This window comes from Astyanax mexicanus, chromosome 2 (assembly GCF_023375975.1).
Source record: "Astyanax mexicanus isolate ESR-SI-001 chromosome 2, AstMex3_surface, whole genome shotgun sequence".
In the NCBI taxonomy this organism is placed as follows: Eukaryota; Metazoa; Chordata; class Actinopteri; order Characiformes; family Acestrorhamphidae; genus Astyanax; species Astyanax mexicanus.
In genome coordinates, this window is record NC_064409.1 from 55938146 (window position 1) to 55957572 (window position 19427).

Here is a 19427-nt window from a genome sequence, read left to right on the forward strand (position 1 = left end):
TTCTCCGCTTTTTAAAATAAAAAATATGTATTTAATTCCTTCTGTCCAAACTTGGCAGTGGCTGAGCTCTGGAGCAGAGCCCCCTGCTGGACACACAATCACATCACACACTCCTCCTCTCCAGCCTTTACACATCGCGTCGCATTTTCACATTGTGCATTCTCAGTTTAAACCTTTATTCAGATCAGAATAAAGCAGAAAATAAACAGATTTGAAATTTAAATTTCTCTCTAAATCTCTAATTCTAATCTAATTTAATCTAATTATCTAATCTAATTTATCAGAACGGAAAAGACTGTTACACTTCTCTGACACTTTCATCACACTGTTCTTTAAATGAACATCTTAAAAGAACAATATAATTTACATTTTTTCCTGTAAATGATCTTTAGTTCATTTACACTACATACAGTTACATACAGACCCAGTTTTACTGATTTACTCTCTGTCTCTGATTAAACGCGTGGAAGCGAACCTTCGTTCCCTCAATATTTGAACTGTTTAAAGTCTGTATTTACATCGCTCATCATTTTTATTATTTGTACAATTATTTCCTCCACAATCCACACATGAATTATTTGGACATTAGAAGCGGACCTGTGGGGATTTGTAAAGAAACTGCGTTTGAGTTAAGTTTCCTGATTTATTTGTACGGATTATTTTTTCAAGATGTTTCCAGAACGGGCAGAGGGTCGCTCTTCCTTTAGCGTGCTCTTCAACCTGACCTTTAACACCGACCCTAACTCAGATCAATCCCATCTATAATCTCCACCACAGCGTGTCTCATTACATTAGAGAATATCTTCTTTCTTTTTTTTTTTACACACAAACAAAAAAGATACATACAAAAAATAAAATAAAATTTTGTCGCCTAAAAAATGATTTTATGCATTCTTACAATAAAATAAAAAGTCTTCTAACAAAGCAAATGTGCTGCAAATGGTTTGATTTGATACATGCTATAGAATAATCACTTTTGGCTCAATAATGAACCATGCTTGTAAAAGTTAAGTTTAAAAAAGCTTTTAAATCGTAAAGAACCATTACGAGCCATATTTTTTTTTGAAATATGTATTTTTTAAGATGATCTATCTGTCTGTCTATCTATCTATCTATCTATCTATCTATCTATCTATCTATCTATCTATCTATCTATCTATCTATCTATCTATCTATCTTGTATGTTCTATAGTCAATAATATTTAGAGACGCTGCAAAACACTAAGCTTAAAAGACAAAAACTTTAAATGTTGAACTAAAAACGTACAGATCTTTTATTTTATTTTTTCGTCAACAATCAGAAGAGAAAAGACCCAAAAATACAAAATATTAAAAAAATTGAAACTACTCCTTTACAAATGATAAAAAAGAGGCAAACCAGCGAGGGAACGAAAACGGAATGTTACTCTTAACAAATCTCTTCTGAAAGTGGAGGACAAGACCACTGCCGCGTATGGGTGTGAGCATGAGTGAGTGAGTGAGAGAGGGAGGAACAGAGGGTGGGAGAGAGATGTCTTTTAAAACAAGCCTAACTCACCCCGCCCTCTCAAATCCAATCAAAGCCGCTCAGATCTCCAGCACTCTCACCTCTAATGTTTCTGAAGACTGAGCTTATAGTGTGACTCTGTACTGAACCGCGAAACAAGCTCAGCCCACAACAACCTGAGATCAAAACAACCTTTTACAATCAGGCTCTTCAATTATTCACTTTCACGCTTCTCCGTTTGAAATAGTATATGATGTTGTGTATAATTAGTTAATATGAATGTATATAATGTAATGTAATATAAATCAGAGGAAATCAATAGCAGAGGAAATGGGCTTGCCATGAAAAAGAAAAGTAACTAAATCGTTTTGAACATTTGCATTAAAATAAAAAAAAAAAACGTGGAATTTAGGTAGAGAGTCAGAAAAACACTCCTGAGATATTCCCTGTCATGTAAGGGGTATATTTCTAAAAAAATATATATAAAAATAAAAGGAATTTATTTCCTTTTGCTAAAAGACCTACAGCTATTTAGAGTACAACTACCAAACAGTCTCCCAATCTCTCTTTATATCTAAGAATTATACAGACTGTTTTTTATGAGCTCTGTTTTGATTTGCTATATTTAAAAAGTGAAACAAAACAGTCTGGTCTAAAAGTAAAAGGCAGTTGCAATCTTGTGGAAAAAATTACATATTTTGATTTTTTGTATTTAACATAGGAAAAATAAATGTATGCAATTTATTTTTCTTATTGTACATGTTAAATTGTGCTACTAAACAACAGTTATGCTTAAGCCAGAACTGTGTTCATGGCTGTAGGCTTATTTAGAATTTAAAGAAATATATAAATAGTACCAGTCAACTTGTACACATCCTCATTCAATGTATTTTCTATATTATAGATTCTTATTAAAATATTGAAAACAATAAAGGGACACATATGGAATTACTTTGAAAACAAAAAAGTGTTTGTCCTCCACAATCCTCTGACCTAAACCCCACTGAGATGGGTGATTTGAGGTGATTTGTGATGAGCTGGAATTTCACAGCGTGAAGGAAATGCTGCAACTATTGTTCAGCACCTCCAGGAATTCCTTTAAGATGCTGAGAAAACTATTCCAGGTGACTCTACATCACGAAGACACAGATTAACCACACTGTAAAAAGTGTAGCCCTGCTCAAATTAAAAAAATTGATGTCCATTTGTTGCATCTAAACTATTTGACTTCACTCAATCTAAATAAAGTCAATTGTTACAACCTGATTATTTTATTTTGACATAAACCATATTACTTCACTCGACCCAATATTAATTATTCACCTTGATCCAAGTTAAATTCTTTACATTTCAGTTTCGGAACCAAACTAATACATTTAAATTGATCCGAACTTTTAAAAAAAACATGGCAGCATATTCAGAAGTTCCAGAAGTTACTGTGGCGTGGAAGAGGACGGCTTACCAGCGAGATTCGTTTCAGTGCTCTCTTGCTCTTTTTATTTTGCTCTGAGGAGGACACTAAGAGCTGGATTTACATGGGATTCCACTTTTGAAAGTGAAACTAACTACAGCTCCAACGCAGCTAACCCCACTCCCACACACAGAAAACACACAAAGGGTGAGGCACTTACACAAAACAACCACATAACTGATAACTACATGAATAATACTAGAACAGTGATAATAAAACATGACATGAAACTCTGGGATAAACAGTAACATAAACACGCAGAAAAACACCCACTCCCCCCAACAGGGTGAGCTCCCATAATTCCTTCCGCCCCCCCTCCAGTCCCGACGCCACAATACCATAAGCATGCGTTGCTATCTCGCGAGCGCGTTCAGGCACTTTCTCCCTCTCTCATTCTCTCTCTCGCGAGCGCGTTCAGGCACTTTCTCCCTCTCTCATTCTCTCTCTCGCGAGCGCGTTCAGGCACTTTCTCCCTCTCTCATTCTCTCTCTCGCGAGCGCGTTCAGGCACTTTCTCCCTCTCTCCCTCAGTGCTCTGAAGCACTTCTCTACAACTTCTCCCGTGCTCCACAGTGCGCATGCGCAATTCATGTTTGATTCAAATTAAAAATATTACATCCTTATCTCTTTTCTTCGAGTATGATTTCAGTGGAACCAAAACATTTGGTTTATTTCCTTCAGAATTGTAATTAATTTAGTCTGAATCAAAATTGACACATCAAAATTCAAAAAGGTTGAGTTTCACAATAAAGTCAATAATTGTACTATGTGTTCAATCATATTTATTAGCTTGAATGAACAGCTCCATGCTTCACTTTTTACAGTGCAAGAGTGTTCAGATCGGTCCTCAAAAATCTAAAGTATAAAACATATTCTGTATTATTTAACTCTTTTTGTTTACAAAATAATTCCGATGGTGTTCCTGTGTAGCTTGAAATTTTACAAAATCATAAAAAAGAAGTGTGTCCAAACCTTTAACTGGTACTGTTGTAAAAACGTATATATAAAAAGAGGTGCACAACTGACTTTACATGAGAAAAATAAGTGGGTAGTTGAACATTATTTATTATTATTATTAATAATAATAATAATAATAATAATAATAATAATAATAATAATAATAAGAAGAAGAAACAAGAAGAACAATAAGAAAAAAAGAAGAAAAATCTTTTTTCCTCACATATCGCACACTGTTGAAAGGTAAGTCACAATCTTATAAATACTGTAACAGTGTTTACATACTACATTATTATTTAATAAAGATAAGCTATTCACCGTTCTATTAATATTATTTATTAAGTAAGCACACTTGACAGAACCATTAAATAAAATCACAAAAAAAGTATTCGATGAAACTTAATTAAAACATGTTAGCTACATTTCAAAAAGGCGAAAGTTTAGGCATAGACCCTAAGCTAAGAGAAAACGTGTCTTTGTCTAATCAAGGAGAAATCATACATTAAAAACGCTTCTCATGTTAAATGCAGGTATAAATGAAAGAAAACGTGACTGCAGTAAGGAGCTGGTGAACTGTTCTGTAGAGCATTGAACTGATCACTTTATCGATTTACTGCAGTTATTCAGTAATTCGCTGGAACTAAATCCCCCGCTGGATGGAAACCTGCTCCGCGGTCTTCAGCTGATCCTCACTGAACTCGTACAGCGGCGGCAGCAGCACTGAGCTCGGGTGGGCGGTCCTCTCCGGCGGATATGAGGTGCGGCCGGGTCTCGGAGCTCAGAGTTAACTCTCGCGATATCGCGGCCCTGTGAGCTCTGCGGTTCAGTCCTGCAGTAGAGTGGAGGAGCTGCTGCTGCTGTAATCATGCTCAAAGCTGTCAACAAGACAAACCTCAGGACTCTGGTAAGAATTAAACACTCTGTACAAAGAGTAGAGTGGTCGCTCAAGTCGCTTTGCGTTAATTTGGAGGAAGACATGCATAAATACAAAGAATTATGTAGATTAATATAAAGCTAACGTAGCTCACTAGCTCACTAGAGGTGAGTAACCAAGGTCCAAAAAGTAAAAATCCACCCCAGGCTTTTGTACCAACTGCGTGCGTGGCTCTGCTGCAGCTCAGCTTCTTTATCAAAACGTTGGTAGAGAGTTACCAAGAGAGTTGGTAAGAAACCCTGGGATGGATTTGATTTTCTGGACCTGGGTTACCCACCTTTACTCTGGACCTGCATTTGTCTAACTTAACTAGCCCGCTAGCTACTAACTGTAAAAGTGTAACCAACCAGTTTCTTTAACTTCTGTCCTCTGCAGAGGTGAGCTAGCTAGCGTTAGCTAGTTTCGTTCTTCTACGTTAGCTAGGTTAGCTAACTGGCTAACAGGCTGGCTGGTTTTTAGGCTAAATTAGCTGAGTTAGCCGTTAGCCTCGTTTCAAGGTTATGCAGTTGACAGATTTTACGTTACGAAATCTCACACTGACGCTGTTAGATAATTAGAAGTATTTTGAAGTTTCTTTAATTATAATTAAGGCCTACCTGTCCATATGTGACTGTTCTTAGCTCGTTTTGTCATCGTGTGTCTAAGGACAAATCTGTGTTTGTTGTTTTGAAACGAGGTAACGTCAAGTCAAGGCAAGTAGTTTTATTGTCAACACTGCATATTTACTTAAAGGATATAGAGAGGATTGATTAGGATTCTCTCCTCCCTGAAGTTACAGCAAGTACAGCAAAATAAGATGATTATAAATATAAAAGAAACACTACGTGTACAATACAACAAGAAAAAAAAAATCACGGACATTTAAATCACTGTTTTTATTAAGTGTAACTTAGTGAACTGGTGACACAGGGCTTCTGCTTTTAACAAGCAAGAGAGGTTTCTAAATTAATTGTGAAATTGAAAGTGTGAATGATAATTCAACAAAACTGGTGAAACCAGGGCAAAGGTTAAGGGTTCTTCTAAGGTGCAGCTACTCAAAATTCAGTTTTAAGATCTGTCAGCACAACTTTTGGTTCCTTATCTTATCACTATCAAAATGCTTTTTTTCTTAAAATGTTATCGTTAAAATTATTGGATGTTTTTTTATTTTATTTTAGCGTTTCTATTGACCCATTCCATATGCTTTTGTTGCAGTGTGAACTGACATATTTAAATTCTGTTACATTTTTATTAAGTAAAAGTATATGCCAGAAATTACTATACAGTGTTTATTGACATGACTAGATATACAGTTACATGTAGAGGCAGATAATGTTCACTGTTTACAGCCTTTCCAATAATATCATGGTAATTACATTACATTATAAACTTTTAGATAAGCTAGCTAGTAATAGTTGTGCAACTTTCCAGCCTCACCCTCATACCTAATTCTTTGTTTGTTTAGCTTGCACATTCCCAAACTATTGAACTGTACCTGTCTGAACTGCTGATAGATCTAGAAGCAGACAGATGTGCTATCTAATCAAATATTCTGCTGGAGTTATCTGTGTTTATTTCTGAAAATGTGTTTACCATCATTGGAGCTGTTTATTGGCAAGAATCTGGTGCATATCATGATGGAGGTGTTATGATATTTATAATGAGAATTTTTTAATCAAATTTCTGAAAACAACCCCAGTTTTTGTTGTATGACCAAAATATGCTTTACAGTATTTCTTTAAGACTTAGGCAGTTTAGCTGCATTTTTATTGATGTATTTATTGCATTGTATTGGTTAAAGTTCTCATTCCATTGTTTTTTTCATTCGTTTTAAAATGTCTAGTTGCGGTCTCTAGTATGAATGAATGCTATGTGAGCCAATTTTTTTGTGAAAAAAGTGCTCAGGTCAACTGTGGCTTATTTCACTAATACATGACCTTTTGTTAATAAAAAATAAGCAATAATGAACAATAAAAAATATATAATTTAATAATATTTTCAGACATTAGAAATGAATTATAAAAAGGTTAAAATACAATTAATGAAAGAAGATTAATACAATAGTGTTATGCTGGTCTGATGTTAAAATATTAAGTCACATTAATAGTCTCTCCCTGCTAAAAAAAAATAAATGAATAAAAAATAATGGGTAAAATTGAGATGAGCAAAAATGCTTGTAAAAATAATCTTGTTGGTTAGTTGTTGGTAGTTATTGTGACAAGCCAAGGTGAATGCTTTATTTCAGTGCAAGCAAAAACAGCCATGTCAGCATGTATGTGCAAGTCTAGCAACACATTAGAGCTAAACATTTGTGGTGTTGGTAATGTACCTAAATTCTGTGGTGATGAACATTTTCTGCAATTTTTATTTGCACAATTTAATTTAAATTTAAAGTATGTAAAACTTTTTAGGTAATCATAACAGTGGCATCTAAAGACTGAGTACAACGCGGCTATCTAGTGGTCGGGGTTTAAACACAACACTAAATAAACCATTGCATGCCTCCAGTCTTTGCTTGTAAACTATTAATTAAATATCCATATTAGGCCTGGACAATAATTCGATATCGGTATTTATCGCGATAAGAAATGTTTCAATAACGGTGATATCAGTTATCAGATATCTCGCCGCAGAGCTCAACACATTCAGCCCCCGTAGCTGGGCTACGTCAGTGCGTGATGACGTAACCACACAGGCACGTAGCCAAATAGGCTAGGCTAGGCAAGGCTAGGTTAAAATGGCTAGGCTCGGGTCCGCTTCGCTACGCAGCACATATGTCTCGCGCTGGAGCCAAACGGAGCCGGGACGAGCGGATCCAAGGCTAAGGTAGACTCGATTCGGTCGGCCCCGGAACCTCGAGGCCGGCCGCGGGTACTCGAGGCCGGCCGCGGGAACGCTCGCGGGTCCGCTCGCTCGGCCGCGGGTCCTCGAGACCGGCCGCGGGTCCGCTCCCTTGCCGCTTTGCTGCAAATTGTGCCGGAGAGTGCAGCCGACCAGCAGCGGTAATGTTAATACATCTAATCTGTTCCACCACTTCAAGCAACTCCACTACATACAATATTTTTCTTATACTGACTGAAGCACTTTTATAGCATATGTTGTAACTAAGTTATTCATAGTTGATAAAGCCTGTAGGTTTGTTTATTTGACGGGAAAATCTTGTTGCTTTTATGTATATAAAGGCTTATTGTATTCTATATCCTAGTTGAAACACTTGTTTTAATCTGTTAATTTTGTTCACAAAGAATAAAAAGCTCTGCCTCTGTTGTAATTTAAAGTTATTTTTATTGGTAATAGTTATATAGGCTTATGTTTGACAGGGATGTCATGTTATTATTTTGCTATATGCAAATAATATTGAGCATTCATTTATTTTGACTACTTTTATTTCTAAAGTATTACAGTTTTTGTGAAAGGAGGTTTCAATGTCTTAAATTAAATTTTCAGACAGTAGTAGGTACAGATTTCCATTAGATAGATAGATAGATAGATAGATGTGCATATAATGAGGGTATCTGATGCCAGCAATACAAAAAGTGCAAATACACAGTTATATAATAATTTAAATTTGCAGTGCTGCAGGGATTGCAGGGCTTCTTAGCAGTTTTCTGAGGCCTTCAAAGTATTTATATCAATATCGAAATTATCGACCGAAATTTAAGGAATATATCGTGATATAAATTTTGGCCATATCGTCCAGCACTAATCCATATAGTGTTTTGAGAATTAGTTTGGTATTTTATTGCTTTGATATAATCAGTATTGTCAAAAGCTCCTAACATGTATTTGAATGTACATAACATGCTGTGTTTTTTTTTTTTTTTACTTTCACTTTCACTTTCAGTCAGGCCTCATCCAACGGTTCCAGAGTACCTTGGTTGTGGCAGAGCACAATAATGGCACACTAACACCAATCACTCTCAATGCTATCACAGCAGCCAGCAAACTCGGCAGTGATGTGTCCTGTCTAGTTGCTGGAACAGAATGCACTAAGGTAGGGGAAATCAGTGATTCTAAGTTTCTGATTCTTCACTGCTTAACATAAAGGAATTCCACCCAACATACTGATGATCTGCTTTTAATTTTTGAAATGTGTCCAGGTAGCAGAGGAGCTTTCAAAAGTTAAAGGACTAAAAAAGATACTGGTCGCCCAACACGATGCCTACAAAGGAGCATTACCAGGTGAGCTTTTAATAAAGACTAATAAAAATGCTTCTTTTTTTTCTAATGTTTCACAGTGCTTATGAACTATGCATTTAGATAAGCATATTTTTAGTTCACCTAATGCTACATTTCATCTGGAAATAACCTTGCTCTCTCAGGGCAGATTTTGCTGCTTAGTCGTAATGCTGATTTAATTAAGCAGTGCTAATTTAATTATGCAGTAATGCACGGCAGGGTGTGAATTATCAGTGGACATCTCCAGTGTGTTAAGGCACTACGATGAAGTCGTTGCCTTGATATTCACTAATGGTCTGTTGTAGCAACTTAAAATAACTCCAGGCTCCAGTTTTCTTCTAAAGCTGTGCATAATCAGAGGAATGCACTCCTATCCTTTAACCAGTACTTTTGCAGTTTCTGTAAAAAGTACGTTTTTGTAATATTTTAGTTAATGAGAGACAATGTCTAAAACATATCATGACTCTTCCCCCACAGAGGATTTGACACCCCTCATTTTGGCAACACAGAAGCAATTCAATTTCACACACATCTGTGCTGGAGCATCTGCTTTTGGAAAGGTACAGCTTCTGGATCTGTAAGAATATTTTAATGATACTCAAAAAAATCTTTGCAAAAACATTCAATTAGTTAATCTAATGTAAAAAAAGGTTAACATTAAAGATAGTAGTAGTTTTTTTTTAAAAACTCTTTTTACATCCTGGTACCAAACAGTAAATTCAGTATTTTCCAAAACATTTCAGCGCAAACAAATTAAATGATTATATGAAGATTCTTCCTGTCAAACTAATTAAAATATACTGCAAAACATCAACACTATTGCAAATGTGATTTAAAAATAATAAAGATATTAAGATACATCTTGGCACAGGTAGACTGGTCAAATTAATGATTAGTTCTTCAAATAATACCAACTATTATTTATTTGCCAAGCAGCTAACATTATATAAAAATACAGCATAGCAATAAAGGCTATGATTAAATAAAAATATAATAAATAAATGCTTTTTTATGTCCCAAGTCAGAACCATTTTTTTCTATTAATAATGGTTTTAATCATTTTCTAATGACTAGGTCCATAGAAAAATACATTTCTAAGTGAAACAATGTGCAAATCACACACTGCATAATGTATTAATAAAACACTTTTCAAAGCATGCATATATTATGTAAAATGTTATATTCCCAAACATATTTAAGAAGTACAGTCTTCTCAGATGAGATGAGTTCCAGACTGCTGAGAGCTCCACAGAGGAGGTCTGCAGCCTCTATTGGGGTCCACCCCCTGCTGCAGTACGCACCTCTCGCATATGCACTCCCTGTTGTGAGTTGTCAGGCCGTGTGCATCGATATGTTTTGTGTGAAGTGGCTTTGGAAGGAGGGCTAAAAGTAGAGGTTGAGGTTCCTCTACACACCTATTTAGCTAATCACCTACTATAGCTTTTATTTCTCAGAATTATCTTTAGGCTTTATACCCAGAACCCTGGGGTAGAGGTCTGCGCGGGACTGTTTTTTTAAACCCGCTCCCGCCCGCTCCCGCGTCTTTTTGTCCCGCTCCCGCCCGCTCCCGCAAAAAAATCACTTCTTTTAATCCCGCTCCCGCCCGCCACATACACATTCCCGCCGCTCCCGTCCCGCAGTCCTAATATGAATTGAATTAATTACATTTAGTGCTTCAAATTTACATATGTATTTATTAAAACAGCAATTCAGTTCGCAGTCCAAACACATGCCATCAGGTGCATCAAGAATCCTAGAAGTGGATTAGAAGTGGATCTATATTATATAAAATAATAAATGTAAAAATATATAAAATTAAATTCAATTAGTTTAATTAATATTTGTATTATTATTATTAATATTAATAATAATAATAATAATAATAATAACAATAATAATAATAACAATAACAATGTTATTGTTATTGTTATTATTATTGTTATTATTATTATTATTATTATTATTTTGCACCAGTATAGTAAATGTCGTCCTTTAAATTACACCCCCCCCTCCCCCCCCCCCCCCCTCCTCTGCACACGCCTGCTGGAGATGCTGAAAATGTGTGTGTGTGTGTCCATCCTCCGAGAGATTTTTCTTGTGTTTTTTTGTTGCTTGCATGGGAATCATAGCGTGATTATTATAATTTTCTTAACTATTTATCAATTTGCGGGAGCGGGACCACATGTTAATGTGGTCCCGCTCCCGCATGGCCTGTATTGATTAAATTACCGCTCCCGCCAATAACAATTCAGTTTTGTCCCGCGCCGCAACATATTCTGACGGGTCCCGCGGGTCCCGCGGGACTCCCGCGGGAGTGCAGACCTCTACCCTGGGGTATTTCTTATTGAAGAGAAACGTTGTGAAACCTTGAGAGTTGTGTTGTTTTTTAGCTGTTGAAATGAATGCAGAATCGAGTCATCTGTTCAAATTCAGTACCAAGCAGTTAGTAAAGAATTTCAAAGATAATAGAAAGATAAGAGAAAGTCCAGTTTATGATAGAGAAATCATATAAATGAAGGAGAGTTACATATACACTTGGGAAATGAGCAGCTACTATCAAGTAAATAATCAGTACACAAGAAAACAAAAGCCTTATAGCTTATAAAACATTTTTTTTCCCTCATGGCTTATGTTGTTCTGTTAGCAACTCATGTAGAGAATTTCACATCTCATTATAATATTATTGTCAACGGATTCTGTCCAATTTTCTTAAATCTTATGCATTTAACTCTTGGATATATATATATATTTTATTTTGTGGTTTTAATGATATTTATCTGTTCACTGGTCAAGGTAACTGAATAAAGAGGTGCGTCATAAAACATGGAACACAGCATTTACTTTCAGCAGTTGTAGTTATTTTCAGTGAGAGCTTTTATGATATCTATGAAGAAGGAAGGGTATATGAATCATGTCTGACGGCCCTTAGCTCATGTTGTACCAAGCGTCTTACTTTTGTTTGAGAAGTCTGTCTACAATAAGTGAAGCCCACTCCACCATTATATGCCGAGCTATTTGTCATTCTGCAGCTAAACTGTCAGCCAGCAGATCTAATGGTATTTAAATTCAATTGTAATACATTTAACAGTATCTTGTGTAGCATAACCCCAGACCAAATAGATGTATTAGTCTCAGATTCCTCTCGAGCTCGATGTATTTCATATGATGGATTTTTAAGTGGTAGATTTGGTTTCATTATGTCACTATAAAATACTTGAATAACCACTTTTTTAAGCATCCAGACAGGATGTTTGCATTCTGTCTGAGGGTCAAGGTTACTGAAGTTTTTAGACCCAACAAAGAATTGTAGGAACTTCTTAAAGAAAAATCACATTTGACTGAAATAGTAACTGCACTTGTAAATTGCTATGTCATAGTTTAGAATCTGGTCTGAGGATGTACCATGAAAAATCTTGCTTTTGACATTTTAATAACAAGAACTTATTCAACTTTGTTTGATGAGAACAAGTTTGGAATTTCTTTTCTAGAATCTTCTGCCAAGAGTTGCAGCCAAGCTAGATGTTGCTCCTATTTCAGACATCATTGAGATCAAATCCGCTGACACGTTTGTACGGACTATTTATGCAGGTAACTACACATTTTCATCACTTAGCCATCTTTCACAGAAAGTAACCATACATAGTGCATTGCTGTTCACATAAGCTGGCGACATTTCCTTTGTCCTTCTCGTATGAACATTGCCTTGATTGCTCTGGTGATTTACTACTGTTGGAGGGGTATGCACCAGTGACTCACGCTGGTCTATTTAATATTTTAGCTTAAAAAAACTGAATTTTTAGTTCCTTGGTGCCTTTTTGGCCCTCAATGCAGTAATTATTTCCCGCGATGCCTCTTCACAAATTTGCTTGCATAAAACATGCTGTAAGTACCTTAAAATAATTGTAACCAATTTATCTTTGGCACACAAGCTGTGGATGAAATGTATTAATGTTTCCTATTTTTCAGTCAAGTCTTGACAATCCTGATATACAGCATCTCTGAGCTTTTGCTTTAATTACTCTAATTACTTTCAAATGGATTCTGAAAGGCCTGTTGACTAATCTTTTATGAAGCTGGAGGGCCATTACATTACATTCACCTATAATTCCTCTGCTCTTCCTAGAGTGTCATCCTTCTCTTCAGTGTGTGCATTAAATAATGTGCTTCAGTTACAGACATTACATTTTAGTGTGTTAAAAGCACTATATGGTTAGTGTACTCTAGTCTCAACTAATAAACAGGTTTGTAAACTTGATTTTTTCTGTTTTCATATATATAATTTTTTTTTTACTTTCACACATGAATACAATCCAAGTACACCCAAATAATAAATATCATCAAGAGAAAAAAGCTCACTCTTCTGGACTAGTGGATATTTCTGCACAGTTTATCATAGAGTAAACATGATTAACGTATTTACAACTGCTAAAGATAATTGTGCATCAAGGATTAAAATTAACCAGAATTCACATTAATTCGACTAAAATGTGCAGGTGTGAAAACATCCCTAATATCTCAACTTTGCAGCGCTCTATTAAATCAGTTCTTGGGTTATCTTTATCTTGGATAAAGTTGGCATATTGAAATATTGGCAGTTAGGAGCAAATGTGTGCTTTGTCTATAGGTTGCTCCAAGTCCTTTGAAGTAGACGAGACTCTTTTCCTGATATATATTCGTTATTTGCATGTTGTGGAAAATCATTGAATGGTTAAATATGAATTATGATAAAACTCTCCAGTTTGTCTGCTGTTCTTGCTGTAGGGAATGCCCTTAGCACTGTCAAGTGCAATGAGAAGATCAAGGTCTTCACAGTGAGAGGGACATCTTTTGAAGCAGCTGCTAAAGAGGGTGGAAGTGCTGCTTCAGAACAAGGTACTTAGCTCAGACTACACCTCATTCAGTAGTATGTATGTGCTGGGTTTCATGTTTTTTCCTTTTTATTTGGTTTAATATGTAGACTTTAAAATGGAATTGGTCTTGTGATTGTAAAATAGTGTTGTAAAATATAGAGCCTTATTTACCTTGATGTGAGGATATCTCCTGATGCGATCTGACGTATTTTGCAGTCTCTCCGGCTCCTCCTGCTGGGATTTCTGAGTGGTTAGAGCAGAGTCTGACCAAGAGTGACCGGCCTGAGCTTACCAGTGCTAAGGTTGTTGTGTCTGGAGGTATGAACTTTCTCCTAAACATAAATACAGGCTGTTGTTGAATGAAATAGCTACCTTTTCTTGTTGTACTGTTGCTTGTGTATTTCATCTGGACCTGATCCTTTAAGTGTACATGAAAGTAAAAGCGTGTGTCATGATGCTGAATATTGCTCGTAATTTTTAAACCATATCTGTGGTCTGAGCATGGCTAATCAATAGTGTGAAAAGCAAGCCTATATTGATTTGACAGGAGTCATAATCTTGTCAATAATGTTATTCTATCTCCTTTCGGTATGTCATAACAGGCAGAGGTCTAAAGAGTGGTGAAAACTTCAAGCTACTTTATGACCTTGCTGACAAGTTAAATGCTGCTGGTAAGGAGAGTAATATTTTCTCACAGAGATGTTTCAGAAAGTATAAAAGTGTGCAGACTGTTTACAATGTTGAAACTTTACGTATTTCATTTCCCCTCACAAAAATCACTTGGGATACACTGAACGCCATATTTGTTCCCACAGTTGGTGCTTCCAGAGCTGCCGTGGATGCTGGCTATGTACCCAATGACCTGCAGGTTGGGCAAACAGGAAAGATTGTGGCTCCTGTAAGTAACACGGTTATTTGCAAACAAACCTCCACTACACGTTTATCCTTAAATAACTTCAGGTCTCCTCATGTTCATACGAAGTGTTTATATACAGCATGGGTAATTCACCCAAAGTCCATCAGAAGTCATTATGCTTCATATCTACTGGCCTGTCAGAAGTATTTGATAAATGGCTGTAACTTTGAAGCAAACGCAGTCTTTTTTGTAGTCAGATAAAGATGGATCCTTGTTGCCCTTTAAAAAGGTTAATTTTCCATTATCCAGTCCAAGTGGGACCTCCCAACTGTCATTATCCACACATTAGAGGAGCTTGGAGCTGCTGTAATGTAGTTAATGGCACATTCAGACTCCTAAATGATTTACCAGAGCCATTAGTGGAGCAGACCGCTGTGAATGTCTGCCCCGAGCTCAAATCAGGCAACCCAGATCCAAACCCAATTCTCCAAATGTTTTGACAAGCTTGTCAGATGCTCCATGACTATTGTGTATTCATAATTGTCCTGAAGGAATCTTAAGGTGATTTGAACTCTCAAGCACAAATGGAAATGAACTGAAGTCAAGATGCGTAAGTATTCTTTACGGTTGACTGAGAATCTATGGTGGTTAATATTAATATTTGACCCTGGGCATTGTTTTGATGAGGAAAATATATTCCTTTGTTTTCTTGGGCTGCTGTCAAGTTTGCACTAAAAGAAAGTTCCAGGTTTGCAAAAAACATAAAGGCAACCAAGGACGCTTCATAGGTGTTAGACTGTTAAAGACAAGTCTGTATGTGATAGAAGTGTGTGTTTGGTTCTTAATTAAGAAAGCAATTTTAAATATTTGAGTTTAGAAAGTTTCATAAATGTGAAAATGTAAATACGGCCACATTTCCTGAAACCTTCTTGCTCTCGGACTCTATCCAGAGATATTTGTGTGCTGTGGCCTTGGTTGGAGTAAAACAGCGTCTGTGTTGGTCTGGCACTCTTACAGTAATACGTGGACCGGCTTTTAGGACTCAGGCTGCCTCTGTGTTCACAAATTGATGCTGTGCTCCTGGGAGAGCACGGCAGCCACATTAAACAGCACTAAAATATTCATAGGGCAGTGCATTAAGCTGAGAGCTGGTGCTGGGCTCCTCCCCAGAGGAAAGGGTCGGTGAAGGAGGGGAAGGGAGTGGTGGGGGCTCCTCTGTGCTACACCCCCTGAGCACTCCTCTTTTGAGGGATTACTTGGGCTTGCTGCTCTGGCCTGGAAACCAGCAAGCAGTGAAGTTAAGTGTTGTCTGGTCAGCTGTTGATCAGTTGTTAATCAGCACTAAAGATGTCCTTTCTACTAATAGTTATGCTGTATTTAAATGGGCCCTTCAGTGAAGTGCATCATTTGCAAATCTTTGTTTTTTAATAACCATTTCTTAAATTGTTTGTAGTTTTAGAAATGTAATTCCTCCGTCTCTGTAAGTGCTAATTGCAGGCGGCACCCTCATTCATTTTCTTAATATGAAGAGTGCATTTGTACCTGCCATATTGGTGCCTGAGGCATCAACCAATTAGGGGAGAGCTCAGCAGGGTCCTGAAAGCATATTCTGCTTCTGTTCTCAAACGATTCATTACTGTGAAAGTACAGATAAAGAGAATGATTTGATTAGATAGATAAATTAGTGTAACGTTTAGTGTAATGTTTAGATTATAAGTGGTTAAATTGAAAGCAATTTGAAGTAATTTGTCAATGTCTGTTCTCTGAAAGTAATACTAAACTATTCCTCCTGTCTCTAGGAACTGTATATTGCCGTTGGAATTTCTGGAGCTATTCAACATCTTGCTGGAATGAAGGACAGTAAGGTAGGTTTTGTTGCAAAAATATATTGCACCTCTAAATCTATGTAATTATACCCTGTTGTAAATGGCTTTACCACTAAAAATTAACTTTATTTTTTGGGGATCCCTGTTTGTTGCCATGCAAACGTTCCCAGTTCCCAGAATGTGCCAGCGTGTGTTTGTGTGTGTGTGTGTTCTCGAATGGAGAGTTCTTGAATGTGATCTGGAATAGCTTTTTACCTGCATGTATAATTAAAATGCATTTCTGCTTCTTCAGTGTCTTGTCAATGCAGTTCTTTCTGCTACCACTTCAGTGTCTACCAGACCACCCACGTCTTATAACCCACAAATCTCCATATCGCAACTGTCCGACAGACACCTTGTATCTCCCATTTTTCTTCTCCTATATTTTGAATCTGGCAGTTGTTCTTTATGTTGTATGTTCTCAATAAACAAACAGATATGCCCCAAATTGAATACAATATTTTATATTGTCTTCTTTTAAAATTAAGATGTTATTTTTCCTTTTTTTCCTTCTTCCGGTAAAGCTATAGGGAAAAAAACAAAAAAAGACAGCAAAGATATGCACCTCTAATGTTTGCCAAAAGTGCTTTAAATGTTCTCATTTTATTAACTATAGAAAACTTGAAATTTAATTTGATCTGAAACACCAAATAAATACTTTTTTTTTTTAAATATATATAAATCTAGACTATTGTGGCTATCAACAAGGATCCTGAGGCTCCCATCTTCCAAGTTGCAGATTATGGCTTGGTGGCTGACTTGTTCAAGGTAAGGTCCTTCAATATATTTGAAGAAAATGCTACACATTAGAGGGTGTTATTATTATTATTATTATTATTATTATTATTATTATTATTATTATATATATATATTTATTTATTTTACATTTTATAAATATATATATTTTTATATTTTTGCAAGACTGAGATTCCTTTTTTCAGTTGTTGAAAATATTTCCATCAACTCAGAGGAAAAAGCTGATATGATTTATGCTAGTACTGTAAAGGGTGAGAGTCCCTTGCAAAAGGTGACATCAAAACACCCCAAAGACGGAAATAATTGTAATTTCAGGCAAAGTCTTACTCGCAAATACCTCGGTGCATGTGTTGTAATGTCTGGGTTTTTAAAGACTTAGTTTTTCCCTTGTCTTCACGATAACAATAAAAACGGTTCAAAAATCTCCCCCTGAAGTGTTACTGGATACACATGGTCGGGGTCTCGCCTACTCCCATATACCCACTGACCCAATGTGGTATTAACCACATGTTTACCTGATGGAAAGGGAGGAAATGCAGAAACCAAAAAATCATCTGGAGAAATGACTGAGTTTCCCTGATAAATTTTGCAGTGCGCATTATTCCAGCTAATGGAAACGCGCTTGTGCTGAATTATTGAGGTCCTGCATTAATCAGAGGAGTCCAGTCCTGAACTGGAGCCTTCATGTATCTCTCTTTCCTTTACACTAGAAAAGTAATTGATAGTTGTCACAAGTGTTTGGGGTGTAAGCTTTCACCTTTATTTTCAGTGCCCCTTTGCCAATGCTTTACATGGCCCACTGGCTTCTGTGGTTTTTGAGTGGCACACAGGCTGCGTGTGCCAGGGGTTGCCACACACTCCAGCATCCGTCTGTTGTTGGTGTTTAGCGCCTGTAAGCCTAACGGTATTTATTTCCGTGTGTTTGCCCTGTCGTTCATGTTTTATTTAGCCTGTGTGGTGCTTGGCGCAGGTGTGTGAGTAAACTCTGTAAAAGTGATTGGTAATGATAGACAGCAACTGCTGAGCTGAAGCTGCTCTCAGATCAGCTTACATGTGATCACTACTCAGATAACTGATTAAAATGGATGGGCTTTCTCTCCTTCCTTAAATTGAAAACTGATCTGGGTGACATATTCGGGTGATCATATAGTTTTTCATCTGCTTTGCATCGCACACAACCTCTGCTTTGACCTGGTAGGATGGTTACATGCCAGTCTGGCTGTTGAGAAACCTGGCCCTAAAGGAAAGACCTGTGTGCACTGAAAACCTTCTGTCATATATTCAGGCTTCTCTAAATGGGAAGAGACGAGTATTGGTTTGCACAAGGAGACAGCTTTGTTGGGGAACTGTATATTAAGTGTAATTTTTCATGCCACTTTTCTTAATTTTGTTAAAAATTTTAATTATTACTGGCCCTATAGAAATCCACATTGACAAGGAATCTTTTTTTTTTTTTTTTAACATTGGCTTACATTACAGATTTAGCTAATTTTCCCCTAAAGTGACCATTTAGAGGAAACAAGGTTTTTGTCTGACCAGCAATACGTGTCTTACATGTTCATTACATTACACTAAATGTTTTTTTTTTTTTTTTCTCCACTCATAGGCTGTTCCTGAGATGACGGAGGCTCTGAAGAAGTGATGTTCATCACTCCCCTTCTAGCCTGGGCATTGTTGGGTGGGAGGCATGTCTGTAACTGCGCTGGGATTGCTACTATAGGCCTGTTTGCCTTAATGTCCTGTAGAGATATGGAGAAGAGTTATCACAGAACCTTTACAAAATACAAAATCATGCCTTTCTGTTTTTGATCAAATGTTTGGTCTGTTTATCCTGTTGCTTTCTATACTTGGTAACATTGTTGTAGTCCAGGTATTGTACTGCCAGCTCAATTCTACCAGTAGCATAATGTTTTTGGGTAATGACTTGATTTATTAAGTCTGATTGTACCATTTTAAATATGTTCTAACTGGCTGCTCAGAACATAAAATAAAATTAACCATCATCTGTTATACTGTGTTTGATATTTGATGTTTTTTTTTGTTTTTTTTTCTTCGTAATATTTCTTTTTAATTATTTATTAATCTTAATGATTTA

At 36.5% G+C, this 19427-nt stretch overlaps 1 protein-coding gene across 2 annotated transcripts; it reads left to right on the top strand.

Moving 5' to 3' along the window:
* Positions 1–4692: 4692 nt before the first annotated feature.
* Positions 4693–19342, top strand: etfa (electron transfer flavoprotein subunit alpha). 2 transcript variants are annotated; one of them, XM_007246514.4, is made up of 12 exons: positions 4693–4817; positions 8671–8820; positions 8927–9008; positions 9483–9565; positions 12494–12593; positions 13767–13877; positions 14072–14173; positions 14458–14526; positions 14671–14753; positions 16511–16576; positions 17264–17344; positions 18939–19342. In XM_007246514.4, exons 1-12 carry the CDS (start codon positions 4779–4781, stop codon positions 18972–18974), a joined length of 1002 nt encoding a protein of 333 aa, XP_007246576.2. In that variant the 5' UTR covers positions 4693–4778; the 3' UTR covers positions 18975–19342. The 2 variants fall into 2 exon arrangements, with proteins under 2 accessions (XP_007246576.2, XP_049330576.1); XM_049474619.1 differs by lacking the exon at positions 18939–19342 and having other exon boundaries at positions 16830–17345.
* The last annotated feature ends 85 nt before the right edge of the window (positions 19343–19427 follow it).